We start from the raw sequence: 21323 nt of genomic DNA on the forward strand, positions 1-21323 counted from the left end.
TAGTGGTTTTAACATGCTATAAACACAGGAAACATGTTAATGTAAACTTGAATTAAGATGTTAGATGAAAACAACTTAAACATCAACGTATTAAGGTCTGAGTCTTTTAAAATAAATCTGCCTTGCTATGAAAAATTGGATATTATTTTCATGTATTTCATAAATGTTATGTCCATTTTTGAAAATTCTCCATCCTAAAACACAAGAAAACTGTCACTACTGACAAGGAGGCAGATGATCACATACATTTTCTGATCACATCCATAGCTAGCATAATAATTCAATTTTTATCTGTAACTGACAATTTCTAGATTCTCCATGACAAATCTTTCCTGTTGCTATTGGTTACACAGCCTGCTTTATCGATTTTGATATGGTCTGTTCTTTCTTATAGTTCACTTTTCCAGTTTCTTCAGAATTATCAGATATTGAAGAGGATGATTTTTGTTTAGTAATTATTTACAACAATATCTATTGCATTGCCCAGGTAACTTCTTTCCTACAGCAAGCTTCCCTATTTCCATAGCCAGAGATACACACTTAATCCAAATCAAATACAAATCTGCTACTATTATCAGAAAATAAACCCTTTAGTCTAAGATATTTTGCCTCATCCTGGCTGCCTTTCCTTCTAACTCTAGCCAATGATTCTCCACACTGGGAGGGGAACATTATGGAAATACGCAGGTGTGGTTTGGGTTGTCACAATGACAGAGGGATTCTCCTGATAATAGGTAAGCACAATCCTAGCTAAGAGGCTTATCATCTTACAACATTTAGTACCATGCGATACAACTAAAAAATAATCTTTTTATTATACTTTTAAGTTCTGGGGTACATGTGCAGAACGTGCAGGTTACGTAGGTATACACGTGCCACGGTGGTTTGCTGCATCCATCACCCCACCATCTACATTAGGTATTTCTCCTAATGCTATCCCTCCCCTAAGCCCCACTCCCTGCTATCCCTTCCCAGCCCCCCAACCCGACAGGCCCCAGTGTGTGATGTTCCCCTCCCTGTGTCCATGTGTTCTCATTGTTCAACACCTGCTTATGAGAACATGCAGTATTTGGTTTTCCGTTCTTGTGTCAGTTTGCTGAGAATGATGGTTTCCAGCTTTATGTATGTCCCTGTGAAAGATATGAACTCATCCTATTTTATGACTGCATAGTATTCCATAGTGTATATATGCCACATTTTCTTTATCCAGTCTACCATTGATGGGTATTTGGGTTGGTTCCAAATCTTTGCTATTGTGAACAATGCAGAAATAAAGACGTGTGCATGTGTCTTTATAATGGAATGATTTATAATCCTTTGGGTATATACCCAGTAATGGGATTGCTGGGTCAAATGGTATTTCTGTTTCTAGATCCTGGAGGAATCGCGTACTGTCTTCACAATGATTGAACTAATTTATACATCTACCAACAGTATAAAAGCATTTCTATTTCTCCACATCCTCTCCAGCATCTGTTGTCTCCAGATTTTTTAATCATCACCATTCTAATTGGCATGAGATGGTATATCAGTGTGGTTTTGATTTGCATTTCTCTAATTACCAGTGATGATGAGCTTTTTGTTATGTTTTTTGGCAGAATAAATGTCTTCTTTTCAGAAGTGTCTGTTCATATCCTTTGCTCTCTTTTTGATGGGATTTTATTTTCTTGTAAATTTGTTTAAGTTCTTTGTAGATTCTGGATATTAGCCCTTTGTCAGATGGATAGATTGCAAAACTTTTTTCCCATTCTGTTGCTGGTTCACTCTAATGATAGTTTCTTTTGCTGTGAATAAACTCTTTAATTAGATCCCATTTGTCTGTTTTGGATTTTGCTGCCTTTGCTTTTGGTGTTTTAGTCATGAAGACCTTGCCTGTGCCTATGTCCTGAATGGTTTTGCCTAGGTTTTCTTCTAGGGTTTTTATGGTGTTAGGTCTTACATTTAAATCTTTAATCCATCTGGAGTTTATTTTTGTATAAGGTGTAAAGAAGGGATCCAGTTTCAGCTTTCTGCATATGGCTAGCCAGTTTTCCCAATACCATTTATTAAATAGGGAATCCTTTCCCCATGGCTTGTTTTTGTCAGGTTTGTCAAAGATCAGATGGTTGTAGATGTGTGGCATTGCCTCCGAGGCCTCTATTCTGTTCCCTTTCGGTACCAGTATTGCTGTTTTGATTACCGTAGCCTTGTAGTATAGTTTGAAGTCAGGTAGCGTGATGCCTCCAGCTTTTTTTTTCTTTTTTTTTTTTGCTTACTATTGTCTTGGCTATGCGGACTCTCTTTTGGTTCCATATTAAGTTTAAGGTGGTTTTTTTCCAATTCTGTGAAGAAATTCAATCGTAGCTTAATGGGGATAGCACTGAATCTATAAATTACTTTAGGCATTATGGCCATTTTCACGATCTTCTTCCTAGCCATAAGCATGGAATGTTTTTCCATCTGTTTGTGTCCTCTCTTATTTCCCTGAGCAGTGTTTTGTAGTTCTCCTTGAAGAGGTCCTTCACATCCCTTGTTATTTGTATTCCTAGGTATTTTACTGTCTTTGTAGCAATTGTGAATGGGAGTTCACTCATGATTTGACTCTCTATTACTGGTGTATAGGAATGCTTGCGATTTTTGCACATTGATTTTGTATCCTGAGACTTTGCTGAAGTTGCTTATCAGCTTAAGATGGTTTTGGGCTCAGATGATGGGGTCTTCTAAGCATACAATCATGTCATCTGCAAATAGAGACAATTTGACTTCCTCTTTTCCTAATTAAATACGTTTTATTTCTTTTCCTTGCCTGATTGCACTGGCCAGAACTTCTAATACTATGTTGAATAGAAGTGGTGAGAGAGGGCATTCTTATTGTGTGCCAGTTTTCAAAGGGAATGCTTCCCATTTTTTCCCATTCAGTATGATACTGGCTGTGGGTTTGTCATAAATTCCATTCAGTATATTGGCTGTGGGTTTGTCATAAATTGCTATTATTTTGAGATATGCTCCATCAATACCTAGTTTGAGAATTTTTAGCATAAAGGGCTGTTGAAGTTTGTCAAAGACCTCTGCATGTATTGAGATAATCATGTGATTTTTGTCTTTGGTTCTGTTTATGTGATGAATTACATTTATAGATTTGCATATATTGAACCAGCCTTGCATCCCAGGAATGAATCCGACTTGATCATGATGGATAAGCTTTCTGATTTGCTGTTGGATTTGGTTTGCCAGTATTTTATTGAGGATTTTTTCATCAATGTTCATCATGGATATTGGCCGGAAATTTTCTTTTTTAGTTGTATCTCTGCCAGGTTTGGGTATGAGGATGATGTTGGTCTTACAAAATGAGTTAGGGAGGATCCGTTCTTTTTGTATTGTTTGGAATAGTTTCAGAAGGAATGGTACCAGCTCCTCTTTGTATCTATGGTAGAATTTGGCTGTGAACCTGCCTGGTCCTGGACTTTTTTTGGTTGGTAGGCTATTAACTGTTGCCTCAGTTTCAGACCTTGTTACTGGTCTATTCAGGGATTCAACTTCTTCCTGGTTTAGTCTTGGGAGGGTATAAGTGCCCAGGAATTTATCAATTTCTTCAAGATTTACTGGTTTATTTGCACAGAAGTGTTTGTAGTATTCTCTTATGGTAGTTTGTATTTCTGTCGGATTGGTGGTGATATCCCCTTTATCATTTTTAATTGCATCTATTTGATTCTTCTCTTTTCTTCTTTGTTAGTGTGGCTATCCATCTCCCATTTAAGTACTGGCCAAGGCCGACCCTGCTTAGCTTCCATGATCAGAGTGGTGTGGCTGTAGATGCCGGGAGGGGGGCACCTGGCTTAGTCTGGCTATCCATCTATCTATTTTGTTATTTTTTTTTTTCCCAAAAAACCAGCTCCTGGATTCACTGATTTTTTGTAGGGTTTTTTGTATCTCTATCTCCTTCAGTTCTGCTCTGATCTTAGCTATTTCTTGTCTTCTGCTAGCTTTTGAATTTGTTTGATCTTGCTCCTCTAGCTCTTTTAATCATGATGTTAGGGTGTCAATTTTAGATCTTTCCTTCTTTTGTGGGCATTTAGTGCTATCAATTTCCCTCTAGAAGCTACTTTAAAAGTGTCACAGAGATTCTGGTATGTTGTGTCTTCATTCTCATTGGTTTCGAAGAACATCTTTATTTCTGCCTTTATATCATTATTTATCCATTAGTCATTCAGGAGCAAGTTGTTCAGTTTCCATATAGTTGTGCGATTTTTGAGTGAGTTTATTAATCCTGAGTTCTAATTTGATTGCACTGTGGTCTGAGAGACTGTTATGATTTCTGTTCTTTTGCATTTGCTGAGGAATGTTTCACTTCCAATTATGTGGTCAATTTTAGAATAAGTGTGACGTGGTGCTGAGAAGAATGTATATTCTGTGGATTTGGGGTAGATAATTCTGTTGATGTCTATTAGGTCTGCTTGGTTCAGGTCTGAGTTCAATTCCTGGATATCCTTGTTAATTTTCTATCTTGCTGATCTAATATTGACAAAGCAGTGTTAAAGTCTCCCCCTATTATTGTGTCCTCTTATTAACAAACGCTTAGACAACTTAAATCATTACTTTGACTATTTTCTTTTAATATCGTCAACCCTCATACCCTTTATCTTTCTGCCATATACCCACTTAAATTTTCAAAAAAAAGAGTGTACCATCTGTTCTCATCTTACTATTAACACCAAGGCTACTAAGTTTTGAGAAAATTGTACATATTTATGAACATATTTATGCTATGATAAAATTCATATGTTTAAGCTGGCCCTCAACATTTTCTAGCACTTATTCTTAGGCCTCTCCATTACCCTGCACATAGCTTTACATATCCCTGAACCCTCTACTTCAACAGATCTCCAGGAGAAAATCACCACCTTCACACTTCAGAGTCAACAAAAGCTATTAGGTGTTCCTCATTTACAAACTTTTCTGCATCTGATCACCTCCTGTTTCTCCAAGAAACTATTCTCTCTTATCCATTCCTGCTGTCTTTTCAACTACCTGGAATAAATGCCTTTCTCCTAAATATTCATTTGACTCTTTATTGACCTTTGAAAAGTCAATTCACTCTCCATATTTTCTTAAACAGCATAACCTGATCTTCACCCTCACCTCTAGCTACGGAGTTAGGCACTTGCCCCTCTACTTGGTTCCTACTGCATCCTATATTTGTACATCTGAGAATGCTTATAGTATATTTTAACTTAGTAATTTTTCAATTTTCATGCCAGATTTTCAGAAACTTAAGGACACAGTCCACGCGTATCTCACATTTCTATACCAGAACCTTCCCCATAGCAGTTACTAATTTGTATAATAAACTAATTCCAGCAAGTTCATTTATGCTCCCAAATGTGTAAATCAAGTTATATTCATTAATTTTACCATAAGCACGGAAAATGAGTCATATGCCAGAAGGATCCTACTTTCAAGGGCAATAAATGATATTTAGGGGGAAAAAAGTTAATTATTTAAACAAAATGAGACCCTTGCTGTTTGCAAAAGAAGTCAGCTCAATATATATTTCCACAATTACTAGAAAAAAATTTTTAAAAATACTTTCAAGTAAAGTTACTTTGTCTGTATTATCTCTTCTATGTCTTCCTTCCGATGGTCTAGATTTCAGTGATGCAGCACTATCCACTCTATTTTCTAATGTTTGAGATACACTAGATTTCTCTGCAGAACTTGTCATTTGCAGTGGTGGTTTAATTTTTCTTCTCTGTGGTGGAATTGCTAAAAAGAAGGACAAAGATTACAGATTTTTCTTTTTATACCTGTTGCTATTATTGAGGTACTTTTCAGATGAGGAGGTTAAGAAATGAAGATTCTTAGATGGTTCCCAGGTTTCTGGCTTACGTAAGTAAATACTGATGCCATTTACCAAGAAAAGAAGTGAAGGAAAAATGTGCAGGAAGGGTGGAAAGATTAATTTTGGACTATTAAGTCTGAGAAGTATTGGGATTCACTCAGGGTGGTTGGCAAAATATTAAGAGAAACATTAAGGAAAGCTTTAAGATACAGTCTCAAACCTTTTGCAAGGCTAAAAGGTTTTTCATTAACTCGTAATAATGGATCAGACTGAAGGCTACCTATTCTCACCTTAGAGTATTAGGTCATAGGGTGAAGGTTATGGATAATAGAAGCTTCCCCAGTTAAGTCTGTTTACCCCACATTCCTTTGTACTTATGTAAACTTTGTGCCAGATGGCTCTCTCAGGGAGGCTGAAGGGGGATTACCAATTAATGGTGTTTGTTCTCAGCCCTGGAACCAAAGCTTTTATCATTCATAAAACCACTTTTAATCATGTTAATTATCTACAAGTGTGTGAACTCAGAACCTCTGTCATTAAATCTATACTGAATAAATGCAAGGAAGAACAGTTAATAGAAGTCGGGTAGCTGCAATTGCCCTCTGAGAGCTGCTGATGACCTCCCTAGCCCACTGTACTTTGCGTGTTTTAGTGTATTTATTCATCTGTTGTGCAGTTAGAGTTTGCAGGACTGACCCCCCACCCCCAGGTGGTGATAAATGTCTCAGGTGGTGATCCCGACATGATCATCATCACAGCAGGGGCCTGAACATGGAGCGAACCAATGAGATCAACACCACAGCTGGTGCCCCATGAGGGGACCCGACATGATCATTGTCACGGCAGGGGCCCAAAAGTACGTCAAACCAATGTGATCAATGCCACAGAGGAACCTGTCAGTACTAGGCAACTAGCCAGTAGGCAACTAGATTTTAAGAACAGAAGGTCAATATTAAATTGTCATATAGACTAAGACTTTATTTAAAGAAACTAGAATACAGTACCAATAACTTGTAATAACAGAGCATTAATACTTGCAATACTGGAGTATTAATGCAGTAATGGAGTATTAATACTTGTAATAAAACTTTTAAAACTTTTATTGTGCTCTTAGTATGTATCAGACACTGTTTAAAGTTTCACTAGATTCCTTATTGAATGAATGATTTTTATTTAATCCTCTAAACAACTTGATAAGATACTTTAGTGCCACTTATAGAAAACAAACTGGTTCCAAATTTAGCTAGAGGATCATCTGTACAAAGTACACAGCTGGAAGTGGGGAACTAAGCCCACCTGGCCTGGCTAATTCAATGTTTTAACCAAAGATATGCTGTGTCCTGCTTAAATTACAATAAGTTATTAATGTTGAATATTAGTATTTTGAACATTGTTCTGTTCAAATCTTAGGATTACTTTTCTTCCCAATAGAAGACATTTATGGTTCATATTTTATCAATTTTTATATACCAAACTCATCCTTTAGGTAAATTATGTTCAGAATTTCCTTAAATTAAAAAATGCCTTCTTTAAAATAATTGTTAGAAATCTTTTCAAACGGTAAAACTTACATGTGTTGATGAAAAGTACTGGACTTCTCATAGTGTATCTATCTGCACCAGAAACAATCATTGATGCTTCAGACATTTTTCTTTTACTAGGAGTAATTATCTGAAACCATAATGAAAAACAACCACTGTAAACACAATCTTGTTGAAATTAAATATCCTACAATTTTACTTATAACATTTTGCCTTGATACATGCCAAAGATACATGGTTTTTAAATAAACACCACAATATCCATACATTTCCATGTTTTAGGCTGATATGAAAGGTTCTCATCATGTTTGGAATTAAATAAGTAGCTAAAACAAGTAAGGAATATTGCTTTAAAGAATATTTATAAAATATCCATACCATTAAGTATAGTACCTTTATATGCTAGCTGAAAATATTTTATCAATATTGAGTTTATCTAGTTAACCACAGCCCACAATTTCCTATTCTACTTCATGAGGATAATGTATGGATTACATATTTATATAAAATTATTGTGAGTGCTTTCATGTCAAGCTTTCTTCAAAACATTCACCTATTTTTGAAAATTGTACTAATAATCTGTGAAGGCTAAACTGGAGTGAACTAGCTGCAGGAATTCACAGATTCAGTGGCACATAACCTACTGGTTCCAGTAAAGATCTGTGTTTTCCCATATCACCTTACACTGATTTATAAGAGGGACAGAAGTAGATAAGCAGAGGCAGGGACTGCAGGAGATAGGAGTTTCAGAGGATTCCATATAAAGAAGTAGATGGTGACCTACTACTTAGAGGCATAAAAGAGCTGTTTTATTGTGCTTTGAGGCACCTGTCCCTAGAACAGGGGAAAAAAACTGATGGAGTTGTGAATGGGTATGCATAAGGGATGTGAGGGAAGGATGGAAAGGATAAGAGAAAAGAAAATTCTAAGATTAACTAGAAAACAAGCTTCTGAGCCAATAGATTCTTCGTAGAGAAATTAACAGTTTTTAGTGGTATAGTGAGACCTGAAAAGTTACTTTTTCAAATAAAAGTCTCAAACAGTTCATCCTTATTGAAAACAGAGCAGGTATTTAACAAAAGACTAAAAAAGAAAACAGTGAATAACATAAATATGCCAAAATGTATGGAAGTGCCTGTGAAAGTTATAGTTACCTAAAGATGAAACATTAGTAAAAACTGAAATAATCAGGCAAAACTCCATGAAGAAAGCAAAAATGGGCTGGGTGTAGTGGCTTATGCCTGTAATCTCAGCACTTTGGGAGACTGAGGCAGGCAGATCACCTAAGGTCAGGAGTTTGAGCCCAGCCTGGCCAACAGGAGAAACCCTGTCTCTACTAGAACAAAAAAACAAAAATCAGTAATGTGTGGTGGGGGTGCCTATAATCCCAGCTTGTTGTGAATCTGACAAAGGAGAATTGCCTGAACCTGGGAAGCAGAGGTTCTGGGAAGCAGAGTTGCAGTGAGCGGAGATAGCACCAGTGCACTCCAGCCTGAGCAACAGAGCAAGTCTCCATCTCAAAAAATAAATAAAAAGAAAGTTGAAGACAGTGTGGCCATTCCTCAAGGATCTAGAACTAGAAATACCATTTGACCTAGCAATCCCATTACTGTATACATATCCAAAGGATTATAAATCATTCTACTATAGACACATGCACGTATGTTTATTGCAGCACTATTTACAATAGCAAAGACTTCAAACCAACCCAAATGCCCATCATTAATAGGCTGGATAAAGAAAATGTGGCACATATACACTATGGAATACTATGCAGCCATAATAAAGGATGAATTTATGTCCTTTGCAGAGACATGGATGAAGCTGGAAACCTTAATTCTCAGCAAACCAACACAGAAACAGAAAACCAAACACTACATGTTCTCACTCATAAGTGGGAGTTGAACAATAAGAACACAAGGACACAGGGAGGGGAACATCACACACCGGGGCCTGTTGTTGGGTGGTGAGCTAGGGGAGGGATATCATTAGGAGAAATACCTGATGTAGATGACGGGTTGATGGGTGCAGCAAACCACCATGGCATGTGTATACCCATGTAACAACCCTGCATTTTCTGCACATGTATCCCAGAACTTAAAGTACAATAAAAAAGGACTTCCTACAAAAAAGAAAGGATATGTAAAATGTTTTAAAAGGAAAGCAAAAATAAAGAATGAAAATGAACAAGACTAGCAAATGTTAAGCATGCTTTAGATGAGTAAAGGCAAAAAAAAAGAAATAATGTCAATGAAGATCTTGAGGCATGAATGAACATGGCATGCAAAAAAACAGTAAAGCAAACTACCTTACAAAAGGGGAGAACACATACTAGAGTTTTAATAGAAAGAGTAAAATTAAATTATAGGAAGTCTCAGAAGTGAGCCAAAATTTATTGAGTCAGCGGGATGAATAGAGAAATCACAAAGCTTTCGGAGCAGAAGAATGCTACCAAGGTACTGATATTTAAGAAAAATTGCTGATTATATGGGGTAGCTCACAGGATAAAACAGTGGTAACAGAGTCCTTATGAAAGAATAATCACAAGCACCTTGATTCCAGATGTAAGGGGAGAAGAGGTTGGAATCAAGCATACTGCCCAATAAATAAATAAATAAATAACAATATTACTGAAATACAGATAGATGCAGATTTTAGGCAAAAGATAAAATGTTTGAGCTCAGACTTCAGAAAAGGGCTTGAAGTCATACACAAAGGGAAATCCAGAAAAACAAGCAGAGATGCAGCTTTAGAACTTTGAAGAAAAGTCCACTACATTTTAAGAGCTCATATTATGAACATCAAAGAAGCTCTCTAAGAAAGAAGGCAACACAATGTTCCAAAAGCTGGATATCAAGGTTTTCGGTTTAGAGCAAACCTACAAGGAGGTATGGAGAGACGGAGAGAACGTATTTCTGATGTAGTAACAGAAGCAGAAAGAGAACTGTGATATATAGTGGAAGCTGAAGGAGAAGGCCTTAAGAAACAGAGGGCTGTCAACAATGTTAAGTGTCACAACAAGGTATGGTGCTGGGGGGGTGGAGTATGAGAAATGGTTCTCTTGGGTGTGATCTAGAGGAGGTCCTTCAATGGAAGAGGAAGAAAATAAGAAAAAGAACCTCATACTCTTTTTTTTTTCCCCTCAGGCAAATAAACAGATTATACATTTCCATATTATATCTAAATGCAACGATAGAACAAAAAGGATAAATACAAGAAGAATGTTCTCTTATCTATCTTTAATTTGTAATTTACTGGTGTAAAGTGTATCTTGTTTCAATCCCTATACATGCACACAATTTGCTAAGACACTATATTTTGTTTGCGTTTGTCAAAGGTAGGAGTAAAACTCTCAAATGTGATTGATCAAGGCCATTAATATATAAATTCTAGATTCTCCTTTCTGTACTCATACGTAGTAATGATTTGATCAGTGGTAGTTTTATAAACCAGTATTTTGACACCATCTTTACCTCAAGCTGACTGTTGTTTCTATTCTCTTGGTTACTGTTTTTGATATATTTTGAAGTTTTAGCAAATTCCTTTGGGGACTTAGATTTTTCTTTTAGACTAACGAGTTCTTCTCCGACTGGAGAGATCTGACTTTCTGGCACTAGAATCTGTTGGAGAATAAGATAAAAAAAAGTATTTAAAACTGCAAACCACAGAAAGTATTCAAAAATCACTGGATGTCTTAATAAAGCTCCTACTCATCTCACATATTCAGCTATCAATTATTTCCCTTTTTCATCCATGTGCTATTATAACTTTTGCAAAGGGACCCAACAAAAAGTATCCATACTTTCAAACTCTAATAGCCATAAAACAACCTTGGCATTAATGGAAGGACATTTACTGCTTTTTAAAATTTTTAAAGTTACCACACTGCTATTTATTAATAACTCTATTATTTACACTAAAATTATTAAAAGCGTGTTTAAAAATCATATATTGGGGTACTGTTTATATTGAGACCATTTGTTTTCTATAATCACCTCCAACATCAACTTTATTACCGTTCTATTAGTTATGGTTAAACTTAGCCCAGTGATAAAAATCAAGTAAGTCTGAGACATACCTGTGATCCACTTGCATCAAAAAGTATATGCACTGATGTTTTGGCAACGGAAATACCTTGTTTTCTGATAGATTCCTAAAATTAAATCAATTCACAGTGATGCCATTTTCTTCATTTTCTTTCAATTTTTCATATGTCATTTTATTTCCACTTAATGAAATTATTTCCTGTTTTCCTCCAAAACTGCCAAATATTCCAAGTCATTACTTTGCATATATGAATACCTTCTCAGAATATTTCAATTACTCCCCATTAACGAGTCGTCTTAGCCTGTCATTTTGGTCCCTCTACAAGTGTTCCTCACAAATACATCTAATATTCTGCAATATAAATATTTTTTACTATCCAAATTTGTCAGTTAAATATCTCCCTAAAACATCACATGAATGCATAACTTTAGAATTCTCAGTTAAACATATTTTGGCATATATTTTGGCTCAAACATAATTTGGTTAAACAACATTTGTCTCATAATGTCTTTCACATTCCTGGAAAGTATTTAATCTAAATCCTCTCCTTTAACTTCGAAGGCCATTTCAAGGCTATTGATATTAATGCCTATCTCCAAACCCGACTCTTTATGAGTATTTTCTTTCTTCAATGTCTACAACTCATGTTCCCTATGCCATTATTTACTTCTGATGTATCATGTAATTCTCATGATGTTTAAAATCTTGAAAACACTGCTTTCTCTCATTTTACTTTTTAAACACCTGGCAGAAATTCATTAAATATTTTGAGCAGCTGCTGCTAATTTTGTCATTTGAGATACTTTCTAATTGATATAAATAACAAGCTGATGGCTATTCAACAGTACAGATTTAAAGAACTAAAATGTACATGTCATTTTAAGAATTCTAGAAAGGAAAAAAATGCAATAAAACTTATAGCACCAAACTGAGTGTTTCCAGAATTATGAAAATAGTAAATATTTATTAGGAAGTTTAAACACTTACCCTAAGTTTATTTGCACCAAAAATTTTTTGAGTCACATTAGTGATTTCTAGTGATGCATCAAAATACAAAAGCAATTCTTTCCCTTCTCTTTTACTAATTTTTACCGTATTTTTTAGAGTTATGGTCAGTAGCTTCTTTGATTCTCTCACTGTATACAAACAAATAACACTGATTAGTTTATATGAATTTCTATGATACCACTTTGCAAGTATACTATAAATAAGACATGGATACAGCATATTAATGGAATCAAAATTCAAACTCTCAATATTGAACAGTGTTTAAAGTAATCAATTGTGGCACTACCTACCTATGTAAACAAATAAGTCAATTTAACTTTGCTAGTCTCAGTGTTCTGATCTATAAATTACAGGATACTGCCATGACTAATAAGCTAGAATCCCAATACATTCTGGATCCTAACAGATTCTTAATAAAATATTCCTTGAACACATCTGAGAATATTATTTTCTTAATTTAAAAAAGTCAAACAAAAATAACTTTTATAATTACCACATTTCTTGGCATAAGCATATAACAATTTCTATTAAATCCACAGTTGTTATAAATATGTTGACAATAAGCAACATTTGATAAAAATTAAGTGTCAGGAAATTGTGAGGTGAAACGGATCTAGTATTTGGCCTCAATGAACTTACCTGTCCAGTAAACAGAGAATACAGCAAGTACCAGTTTATAAGAAATATTCACACTCTCCCTCTCTACAAAAGTTATCAAAAAATTACCTGGCACCTAATTAATGCACCTAGTATTATAGACCAGAGGCCACCAAGCTCCTGTCCTACTTCTGGCAGGGATTCTATTGCTGAATGAAGTGTCTCCACCCCTGCCTGAAATGTACTTTTGGGCAGGAGAAAAACACCCTGAAGGAGCAGAATCACAGAAAGTAGGGAAATTTCTACTTCTGAAAAAGCTCTGCAGGCCACCCCATGATCTGGCCTAAGGAACAAATGTCCCTACAGGCTATAAAATGTCCCGATTCTTATGAGGCCTGCCCAAGCAGAAAATGTTTTATTTGCTTTTGTAAGTATATGGTCATGAAACTTTCACAGTAATACCCTTGGAAGGTACTAAGAATTATCAATTGCTTTAAAGTAGTGGCAAGCATAGTTTCAAACTCAAAGAGTGCCAGTAGTTTTTTTAAAAGTTCAACAGTGACAAGTTTTCAGGTTTCAGAGATGAAAATTTAGTGGGCTTTCAAGATGATGTTTCATGTTTTGATGAAAATTAAAACATTCATAATTCTTAAGTTTATTTTGGCTGTTTTACTCCTCTGATATGCATTTGATTTTTTTTGCTGTAGCTTGCTGTAAATCATATTAAATGTACTATTTGTTTTCACTCCTTGCAAGCACATGGTATTAGAATTACTTCAAATGTATTTTGCTGAATGCTTTGTGCCTATTTGTACAAAAATTTGTCTACCTATATTGTGGCTACTTACATAGGAATTTATCAATATTTGTTATATTTTAATGATTGCTTTGTTGAAGTTCCTGATATTTGCTCTGTCTGGACTAAATCATGGCCTGGTTTCCTTTTTAATTACTTAGCAGTATTATTAAAATACAAGAAAACTTCGTTTTGTTGCTTGCCATAATTTCAAGTATTTATGGATATCAATATATCAATATTTTATAACATAAGAATGACTAAAAAGAGAAGGAAAGAGTAAAAACTGTTCTCTCAAAATTGGTTATGAATGAGGAAAAAGATAGCTTAAGGAAGACACAGAATAAAAGTAGACTTTTTGTTTTATGATGTAGACATTTGAGCCCGTTGATATACTGAGAGAAAAGAGGTACTGAGAGAGTGAGAGAAAGAAGATACAAGAAATATGAATTGATGGAGCAAAGACTAGGATAACGTGTATGAAGAACTCAGAGAAATTACCCTTCAACAAGAGTAGATACCTATCTTCTGTTTACAGGAGAGATAAAGGAGGATACAGATACATAGATGTCTGGAGATGGAGGGTCTGAAGGGCCAAAATGTATAGGCACTGTTACCTGAAAAATTCATGTTCTGAATTAACACATCATAGTGAAAGCAAAAAGGCAAGTTCTTAAGGATGATTTAAAATTTTAAATAGCAGCTGTTAGAAAACTGGAGAGGGATGGCAACTATGAACATGGAAGACTGCCAAGTATCAGTGAGAGAGATTTAAAGTTGGAAGCTGGAGACTTCCACTTCTGGGGAAAATGTAGTATATCGCGGCAGGCTAATATCCACTTTTGAAACATCAGTAGGATTAAAATATTGTATGTTTAAAGGTGTCAGAGAGCTGTACATGTAACAAGATCTCTGGCCTTTTTTTCTCTAAGGAAATTTGCTAATTCTGTTTGTAGGCTTAAGAAGAGAATCTCTGCTAGAGATAAGAAAGACAAGCAAGTATTTAATGAGCAGTAGTCCCTGGAATAACAAACAGGACACTTAGAGGCTTTAAAGGCATAACTAACTTTCTCTTCATTGTGGGGCAGCACAAGGAGCTGGACAAAACCTGTGAAAAGGCAGAGTTAACTCTCTAATAGTCTCACAGGTTTAAAATCAATGTACTGCCTGATACAGGTATCATCCTCAGGCATATGCCCAGTGTCCTGCTCAAAACATTTGCTGGATTTTGGACTGAGTAGAGTAAAAGGCAGGCGAGCTGGGCTGGAATCCTCTAAAAGGCAGAACTGTGTCTCCCATAGTCTCTCAGGTTCAGAAGAGACAAAGCTAATAGGCTCATGGTCAACAGACTGGGATGGCCACACCTGAGCAACAGAGGCAAATAAGACAAGGAGTAAATTTAAAACTAGAACACAGGCCAACATCCATGATTAGATCAGTCCTTAAGCCCCTCTGCCTAAGAAGAAAAAAGAAACCCCTGTGGTAGAAGAACCATCTGGAGCATCTATAGTTCCTCTATATGCATTATCTATCATAAAATTATTTGACATGCATAGAGAAAACAACATGACTCATCAAGAGAGAAAACAACAGATCTTTTCAGAAGAAGGCTATATTAGTCCGCTATAATGGAATATCAGAGAGAGGGCCACTTATTTAAAAAAGGTTTATTTGGCTCATAGTTCTGCAGACTGTACAGGAAGCATGGTGCCAGCATTTGCCTCTGATGAGGAACTCAGGAAGCTTTTAATCATTGCAGAAGGCAAAATGGAGTAGGTGTGTCACATGGCAAGAGAGGCAGCAAGAGAGAGATGAGGAAGTGCCATACTCAAACAACCCACTCTTACCTGATTAGAGAAATCATCACCATGAAATAATTATTGAAGAAAAAAATACCCCCTCCATCCTCAAACGTCAACATGATAAACTAGGCAAATATGTCTGCTCTCATAATTTCTACTAACATTGTACTGAAGATTATATAGCCAGTGCAATAAGGCAACATGGTAGGATGGACTGACCATAAGAAGTGTTAGAAATGACATAGAACAAATGCAACTCTTATACGATGATAGTGATAATGTAAAATGGCAAAATCATTTTGGACAACATTTTAGAAGTTCCTTCAAAAGCTAATCATATGCTTATGGGTCTGAACTAACCACTGAACTCCTTAGTATTTACCTAAGAGAAACAAAAACATTCTCCTAAGAAATTATACATGAATATTTACAGCAGCATTTCATAATAGCTAAAAACTGGGAACATTACAAATGCTCATTAACTAACAGCTGAATATAGAAGCCAATTGAAGAATATCTATACAATAGGATAACACCCAGCAATAAAAAGAACAAACTGATACATGCAACAGGCTTGAATCTTTTTTTTTTTTTTAAAGTATTCTAAAAGAAAGAAGCTGGACAAAAATGGCTACATACTGTATGATTTCATTTATATAAACTCTAGAAAATGTAAATGTATCAAAAATAAAGAAAACATTAGTAACTGCCTGGGGGTACAGTAGGAGAAGGATGGATACATCAAAAGTATAAAGAAATTTTGGTATGTTTATTAACTTGATTGCCATGATGGTTTCACAGGCATGTACAAACATGAAGAGTTATCAATGTCCTTAACCTGATGAAGGTTATACAAAAGACTTTCAGCTAACATCATGCTTGGTGGTAAAATACTGAATGCTCTTTCCTAAGCCAAGACTGGGATGCAAACAAAGATGTTCACTTTTATCCCTTCTATTCGATATTGCACTAGAGGTTCTATCCATTGCAATAAAGCAACAAAAGGAAAGAAGGGAGGGAGGAAGTGCATAAGCATCAGAAAGGAAATAGTAAAGCTCTGTCTATTTGCAGATCCCATTACTGGTAAAATTAAAGATCAATTCTATTTATCGTCATATAGACTGAATACTTGGGAATAAATTCACCAAAAGCGTTATATAATGAAAACTAAGAAACACTGTTGAGAGAAATCAAAGACTTAAACAAATGGGGAGATACACCATGTTTATAAACTAAAATAGTTACTACTGTTAACATGTTATTTCTCCCCATATTAATCTAAAACCTGAGTCATAATTCCAGGAAGCAATTGACAAACTCTAAAATTTATATAGAAGCTCAAAAGGCCTATAATTTCTAAAACAATACTTTTAAAAATCACCATGTTGGAAGACATACTAATTGACTTCAAGACTAACCTCAAATCTATCATAATCAAAACAGTATGGTAGTGACATAAAGAATAGCAAGTAGATCTATGATAAATAGAACAGATTAGAGCACCAAGAAATAGACCCACTTTTACAGTCATGATTTTCAACAAAGAAACCAAAGAAATCCAGTAGAAGAGAAAAGCCTTTACAGCAATAATCCTGTAATAACCGCATATCCATAAGAAAAAATGAACCTCCAATCTGTACATCACACCTCAATCAAATATTAATTTGAGATTACAATTTAAGAGGAGACAAAAATTTCTTGGGTCACAGAAAACAATAACCATAAAAACAGATCAAGTAGATCTCAAAATCTAAAGCTTTTGCTCACCAGACATCATTAAAAGGAATAAGCAAGATACAGTTTGGGAGAAAACTAGAGCATTTATCTGTCAAAGGATTGGAATCTAGGATACCTAAGAGCTAGAGTCCAATAAAAAATGAACAAAATATTTAAATATATACTTCACAAAGGAAGACATATGAATGGCCAGAAAGCACATGAAAAGGCGTTCAATATTGCTGATCATTAGGAAAATGCAAATAAAAAGCATAAGAAATTACTACATGTCTACCGAAATGATTAAAATATGTCTTAATATCTGAATTGGTAATAGCGTTAGTCTGATTTTGTCCATAGTGTTATGCAGTTCCCATTACAGGACTGGAGAAACCAGATATTCATATTTAATCAAGCAAATGAGATGAAAGGTGAGGAGCTTTGAACATAGAGACAAGAATGACAAATGTGGATCACTGGTTCTAGACCAAATGGAAGGAAATAAGTACATGGGTAGGGCTGGGAGATTAGTAGAGAAACATGGGATCAAGGAATTTGATGCATTTCTGAATGTGAACATCTGGAAATACTGATTTTGCTTTCATTAGCCTATTTTGTTAACCCAGAAAGGATGTAACATTTGTTCCATAGGGTAAGAACTGAGAAGAAAATTACATTTAAAAAACAAGTTTAATACCTTCAATGCTGTATATTTGTACTTTTTCCTCCGGCACAGTAACAGCTTCCCACTGATGATCCTTAAATTTAAAAACAGGTTTGGCCATAAGTAAATAATTTATTTCTGATTTAAAGTTTCTTTAAACATATTTTAGGTTATATGAACTATCATTTTTTTCCTAAATAATCACTCAGCAACTAGTTTATAAATAATCTCTAAGTAACTAGTTTATATAACACCTTTCTCACTCCATCAACTACATATTATACATGTTACATTTAATGTATTTGCTCATTTTTAAAAAGAAATGATGGTATTGACAATTTCCTATCCTTAGCCAAAAAAGAATGACTGTTAATATTTATTAGAGGATACCCTTTTTAAAAATGTTACCAATTCTTTTTATGTTGTCTGAAATATTTTGTGAAGTCATACTCATTCCTCAATTCCCACTCCTACTACATATTCCAGGTCCTGTAACCAAAATACTCATTAACCGATTGTCCTTTATTTAAATATGAATATACATGAATGATAGCCTAAAATGTTTGCCCCAAGTATTTTCACTGAAAATTTGTATAAGTGAATAAAATGATATTGAATTCACAAAGTTGTAGTAAAAATGAAATACCATTCCTAAAAAAATGGGACTCTAAAACCTTCCAGTAATCTCGTAAGAAAAATAAATCCCAACTTTTGTTATTTAAGGAGTCATTCCAGAGCAATTCCTCTAAATCCTCATTCTTTAATTCTCTTCTCTTCTATACCTTAATTGAAACCAGTCATACTCTGATGATGTCACGACCTTTATCCCTTACCTCAAAACCTCAGGATCAGGAGGAAAGGGATGATATTCCAATTTTTCCCCAAAGCTTTGAGCAGCCTCATATTTCTGCGTGTAAAAAACTTCTGGCCAGGCGTGGTGGCTCATGCCTGTAATCCCAGAATTTTGGGAGGCCGAGGCGGATGGATCACGAGGTCAAGAGATCGAGACTATCCTGGCCAATATGGTGAAACCCTGTCTCTACTAAAAATACAAAAAAATTAGCTGGGCATCGTGGCGCGCGCCTGTGGTCCCAGCTACTCGGGATGCTGAGGCAGGAGAATTGCTTGAACCCGGGAGGCGGAGGTTGCAGTGAGCTGAGGTTGTGCCACTGCATTCCAGCCTGGAGCCTGGTGACACAGTGAGACTCTGTCTCAAAAAAAAAAAAAAAAAAACAACTCCTTTGAGGAATATCTCAGCTGGCATATTCTATTCTCAATAATTGTTATCATCTACCAACTTAAAAGTGATTCTTCCTTATATATCAAGGCACTTGGTTCACTTTAAAAAACTACATAATGAAAATTTTCAAACAGATTATTTTAAATCAGAAATCATAGTATTTATTATAAACCCAAAATAGACCCTTAACTAGCTCCAACAGTTATCAGTATGTCGTAGCAATTTTGTTCCATTTTCATCTCCACTCTCCCTCCATTATATTTCTCCTCCTTTTGACTTCATTTTTTCCCTTCAATCTCTCCCTATCTGCCCTGCACCATCAATTTTTGAAAGCTTTTACCCTTAAAATACCCAATAAAAACCCCTACTTTGAATCCGTATCTCACGCTAGCTCTTTCCTTAATGTCTTTACTTCCTCAACAAATATTTTAACTTTCTAGGAATGCCTAAACTCTTTATCCCATAAGTGAAACTGCTTTTTCATGGGTTACCAGTTTTTATTTAATCCCACCTCTCAGGGGTATTTCACTGTATTGATCATTTTCTCTCATAAATGTTCCTTTCCTTTGTCATCCATAACACTATACCCTTTTAATTTGTTCCCTTTTGGCCGATTCTTCAAGTGTACCTCTGGCTAAAATCTCATTTACCTATCCTGTAGAAATGTGTGTTTTTCAAAGTTCTTTCACGTAGGCACTCATTAAATCCCATGGTTCTGTCATTTATATACAGGTGGCTTCTATATCTCTAATTATGGCTCAATCTCCATCTAGCTACCCAAATTTTAGTAATCCTTCCTCTTTTCAAAAAAATTACAAACACATCACAAAGTTTGCTCAGTCCAGTCTCCTCTCAAGTCCTTCTGGATTCTATCAATTTCCATCCATGCCCATCGTCACATCTCAAAACAATGCCATAATTATTTCTCACCTGGATTATTGTGAAAGCCTCCAAACTGCCTCTCGTCTTGTTCCTTTTTAATCCATTCTCCCCAATCTATTTTTATTGATTTCTCCTACTGGGGGGATCTTTTACACAAATGCGTTCTCTAGTGCCTAGTACATCCATGACACACAGTTCTCAAATATTCATTGAGCTGATGTTACCTCTTACTTATAATCCTCCTTTGGCTCCACACTTCCTATATTTTTCCAATCCCCTATGCCCTCTATGTATCTTTTAATTCGTTCAATGTTCCATTTACTCATTCTTGCACAAACATGAGCCACTGAATAGCTATAAACAACAAAAAAAGGCGGGTTCCTGATCTTATTAATCTTCTACTCTATGCAGGAAAGCAGACAACAATAAAACAAATAAAATGATTTTAAATAGTAATGACTACTATAAAGGAAATAACACAATGTGGAATAACACAGCTGTGAGAATACTTTGTATTGAGTAACCAGAGAATACTCTATAAGAAGGCAACATTTGTGCTTAAATCTAGATGGGAAAGACTAAAATACAAGGACCTGGAAGAAGTGTTCTAGGCAGAAGAACTAAGAAGTAGAAAGACCTAAGATGGGCATGATCTGTGTTAAAGAAATTAAAAAAAAATGTGATTGGAACATAGTCATCATAGAAAATATATAAAATATCAGAGAAACAGCCAGAGACCAGGCCACAAAAAGCCTCGTATGCCACGTCAAAGAGACAGAAGAAGGATTTAAGGAGCCACTGTGGAGAATGGCTTTTATGGACAGCAAGAGAATACAGGGACAACATACTACAGCTACAGGAATTCAGAAAAGTGCAGATTCTAAACAGAGTTTTGGGAAGAAGAATCCCCCAGTATCTTGATCAGCGTCTGGAACACAGTAGGCACTTAACACCTCTAAATGCATTTTCCACTTTCCCTATCATTTTTACTGTTATAGTGTAATTGCTTTTCTTATCTCAATAATCCATTAGACTAGGCTGAATGAAGAACACTGCCCTTTTTATTTCCTTTATAGTACTTACTGCCATTTAATATAAATACTTTTTCTTCTCCTAAAATTCTATTCAGTTGGTACAAAATTACGGTTCTTGCCATTACTTGCAATGGTGAAAACCACAATTACTTTTGCACCTGCCTACGTAGCTCCTCAA

General features: G+C 35.4%; 1 protein-coding gene across 1 annotated transcript in view; it reads right to left on the minus strand.

Annotated features, from left to right (window-relative positions):
• SYCP2 (synaptonemal complex protein 2) overlaps window positions 1-21323 on the minus strand; it is a 76763-nt gene that overhangs the window by 41219 nt on the left and 14221 nt on the right. The window contains exons 13-18 of the mRNA XM_037729589.1: window positions 18023-18083; window positions 12394-12542; window positions 11438-11512; window positions 10833-10979; window positions 7390-7489; window positions 5494-5742 (exon numbers count right to left, since the gene is read on the minus strand). Of these exons, the coding sequence (XP_037585517.1) occupies window positions 5494-5742; window positions 7390-7489; window positions 10833-10979; window positions 11438-11512; window positions 12394-12542; window positions 18023-18083 (781 nt within the window). The remainder of the gene's footprint in view (window positions 1-5493; window positions 5743-7389; window positions 7490-10832; window positions 10980-11437; window positions 11513-12393; window positions 12543-18022; window positions 18084-21323) is intronic.

This window comes from Cebus imitator, unplaced genomic scaffold (genome assembly GCF_001604975.1).
Source record: "Cebus imitator isolate Cc_AM_T3 unplaced genomic scaffold, Cebus_imitator-1.0 Scaffold311, whole genome shotgun sequence".
Taxonomy (NCBI): Eukaryota; Metazoa; Chordata; class Mammalia; order Primates; family Cebidae; genus Cebus; species Cebus imitator.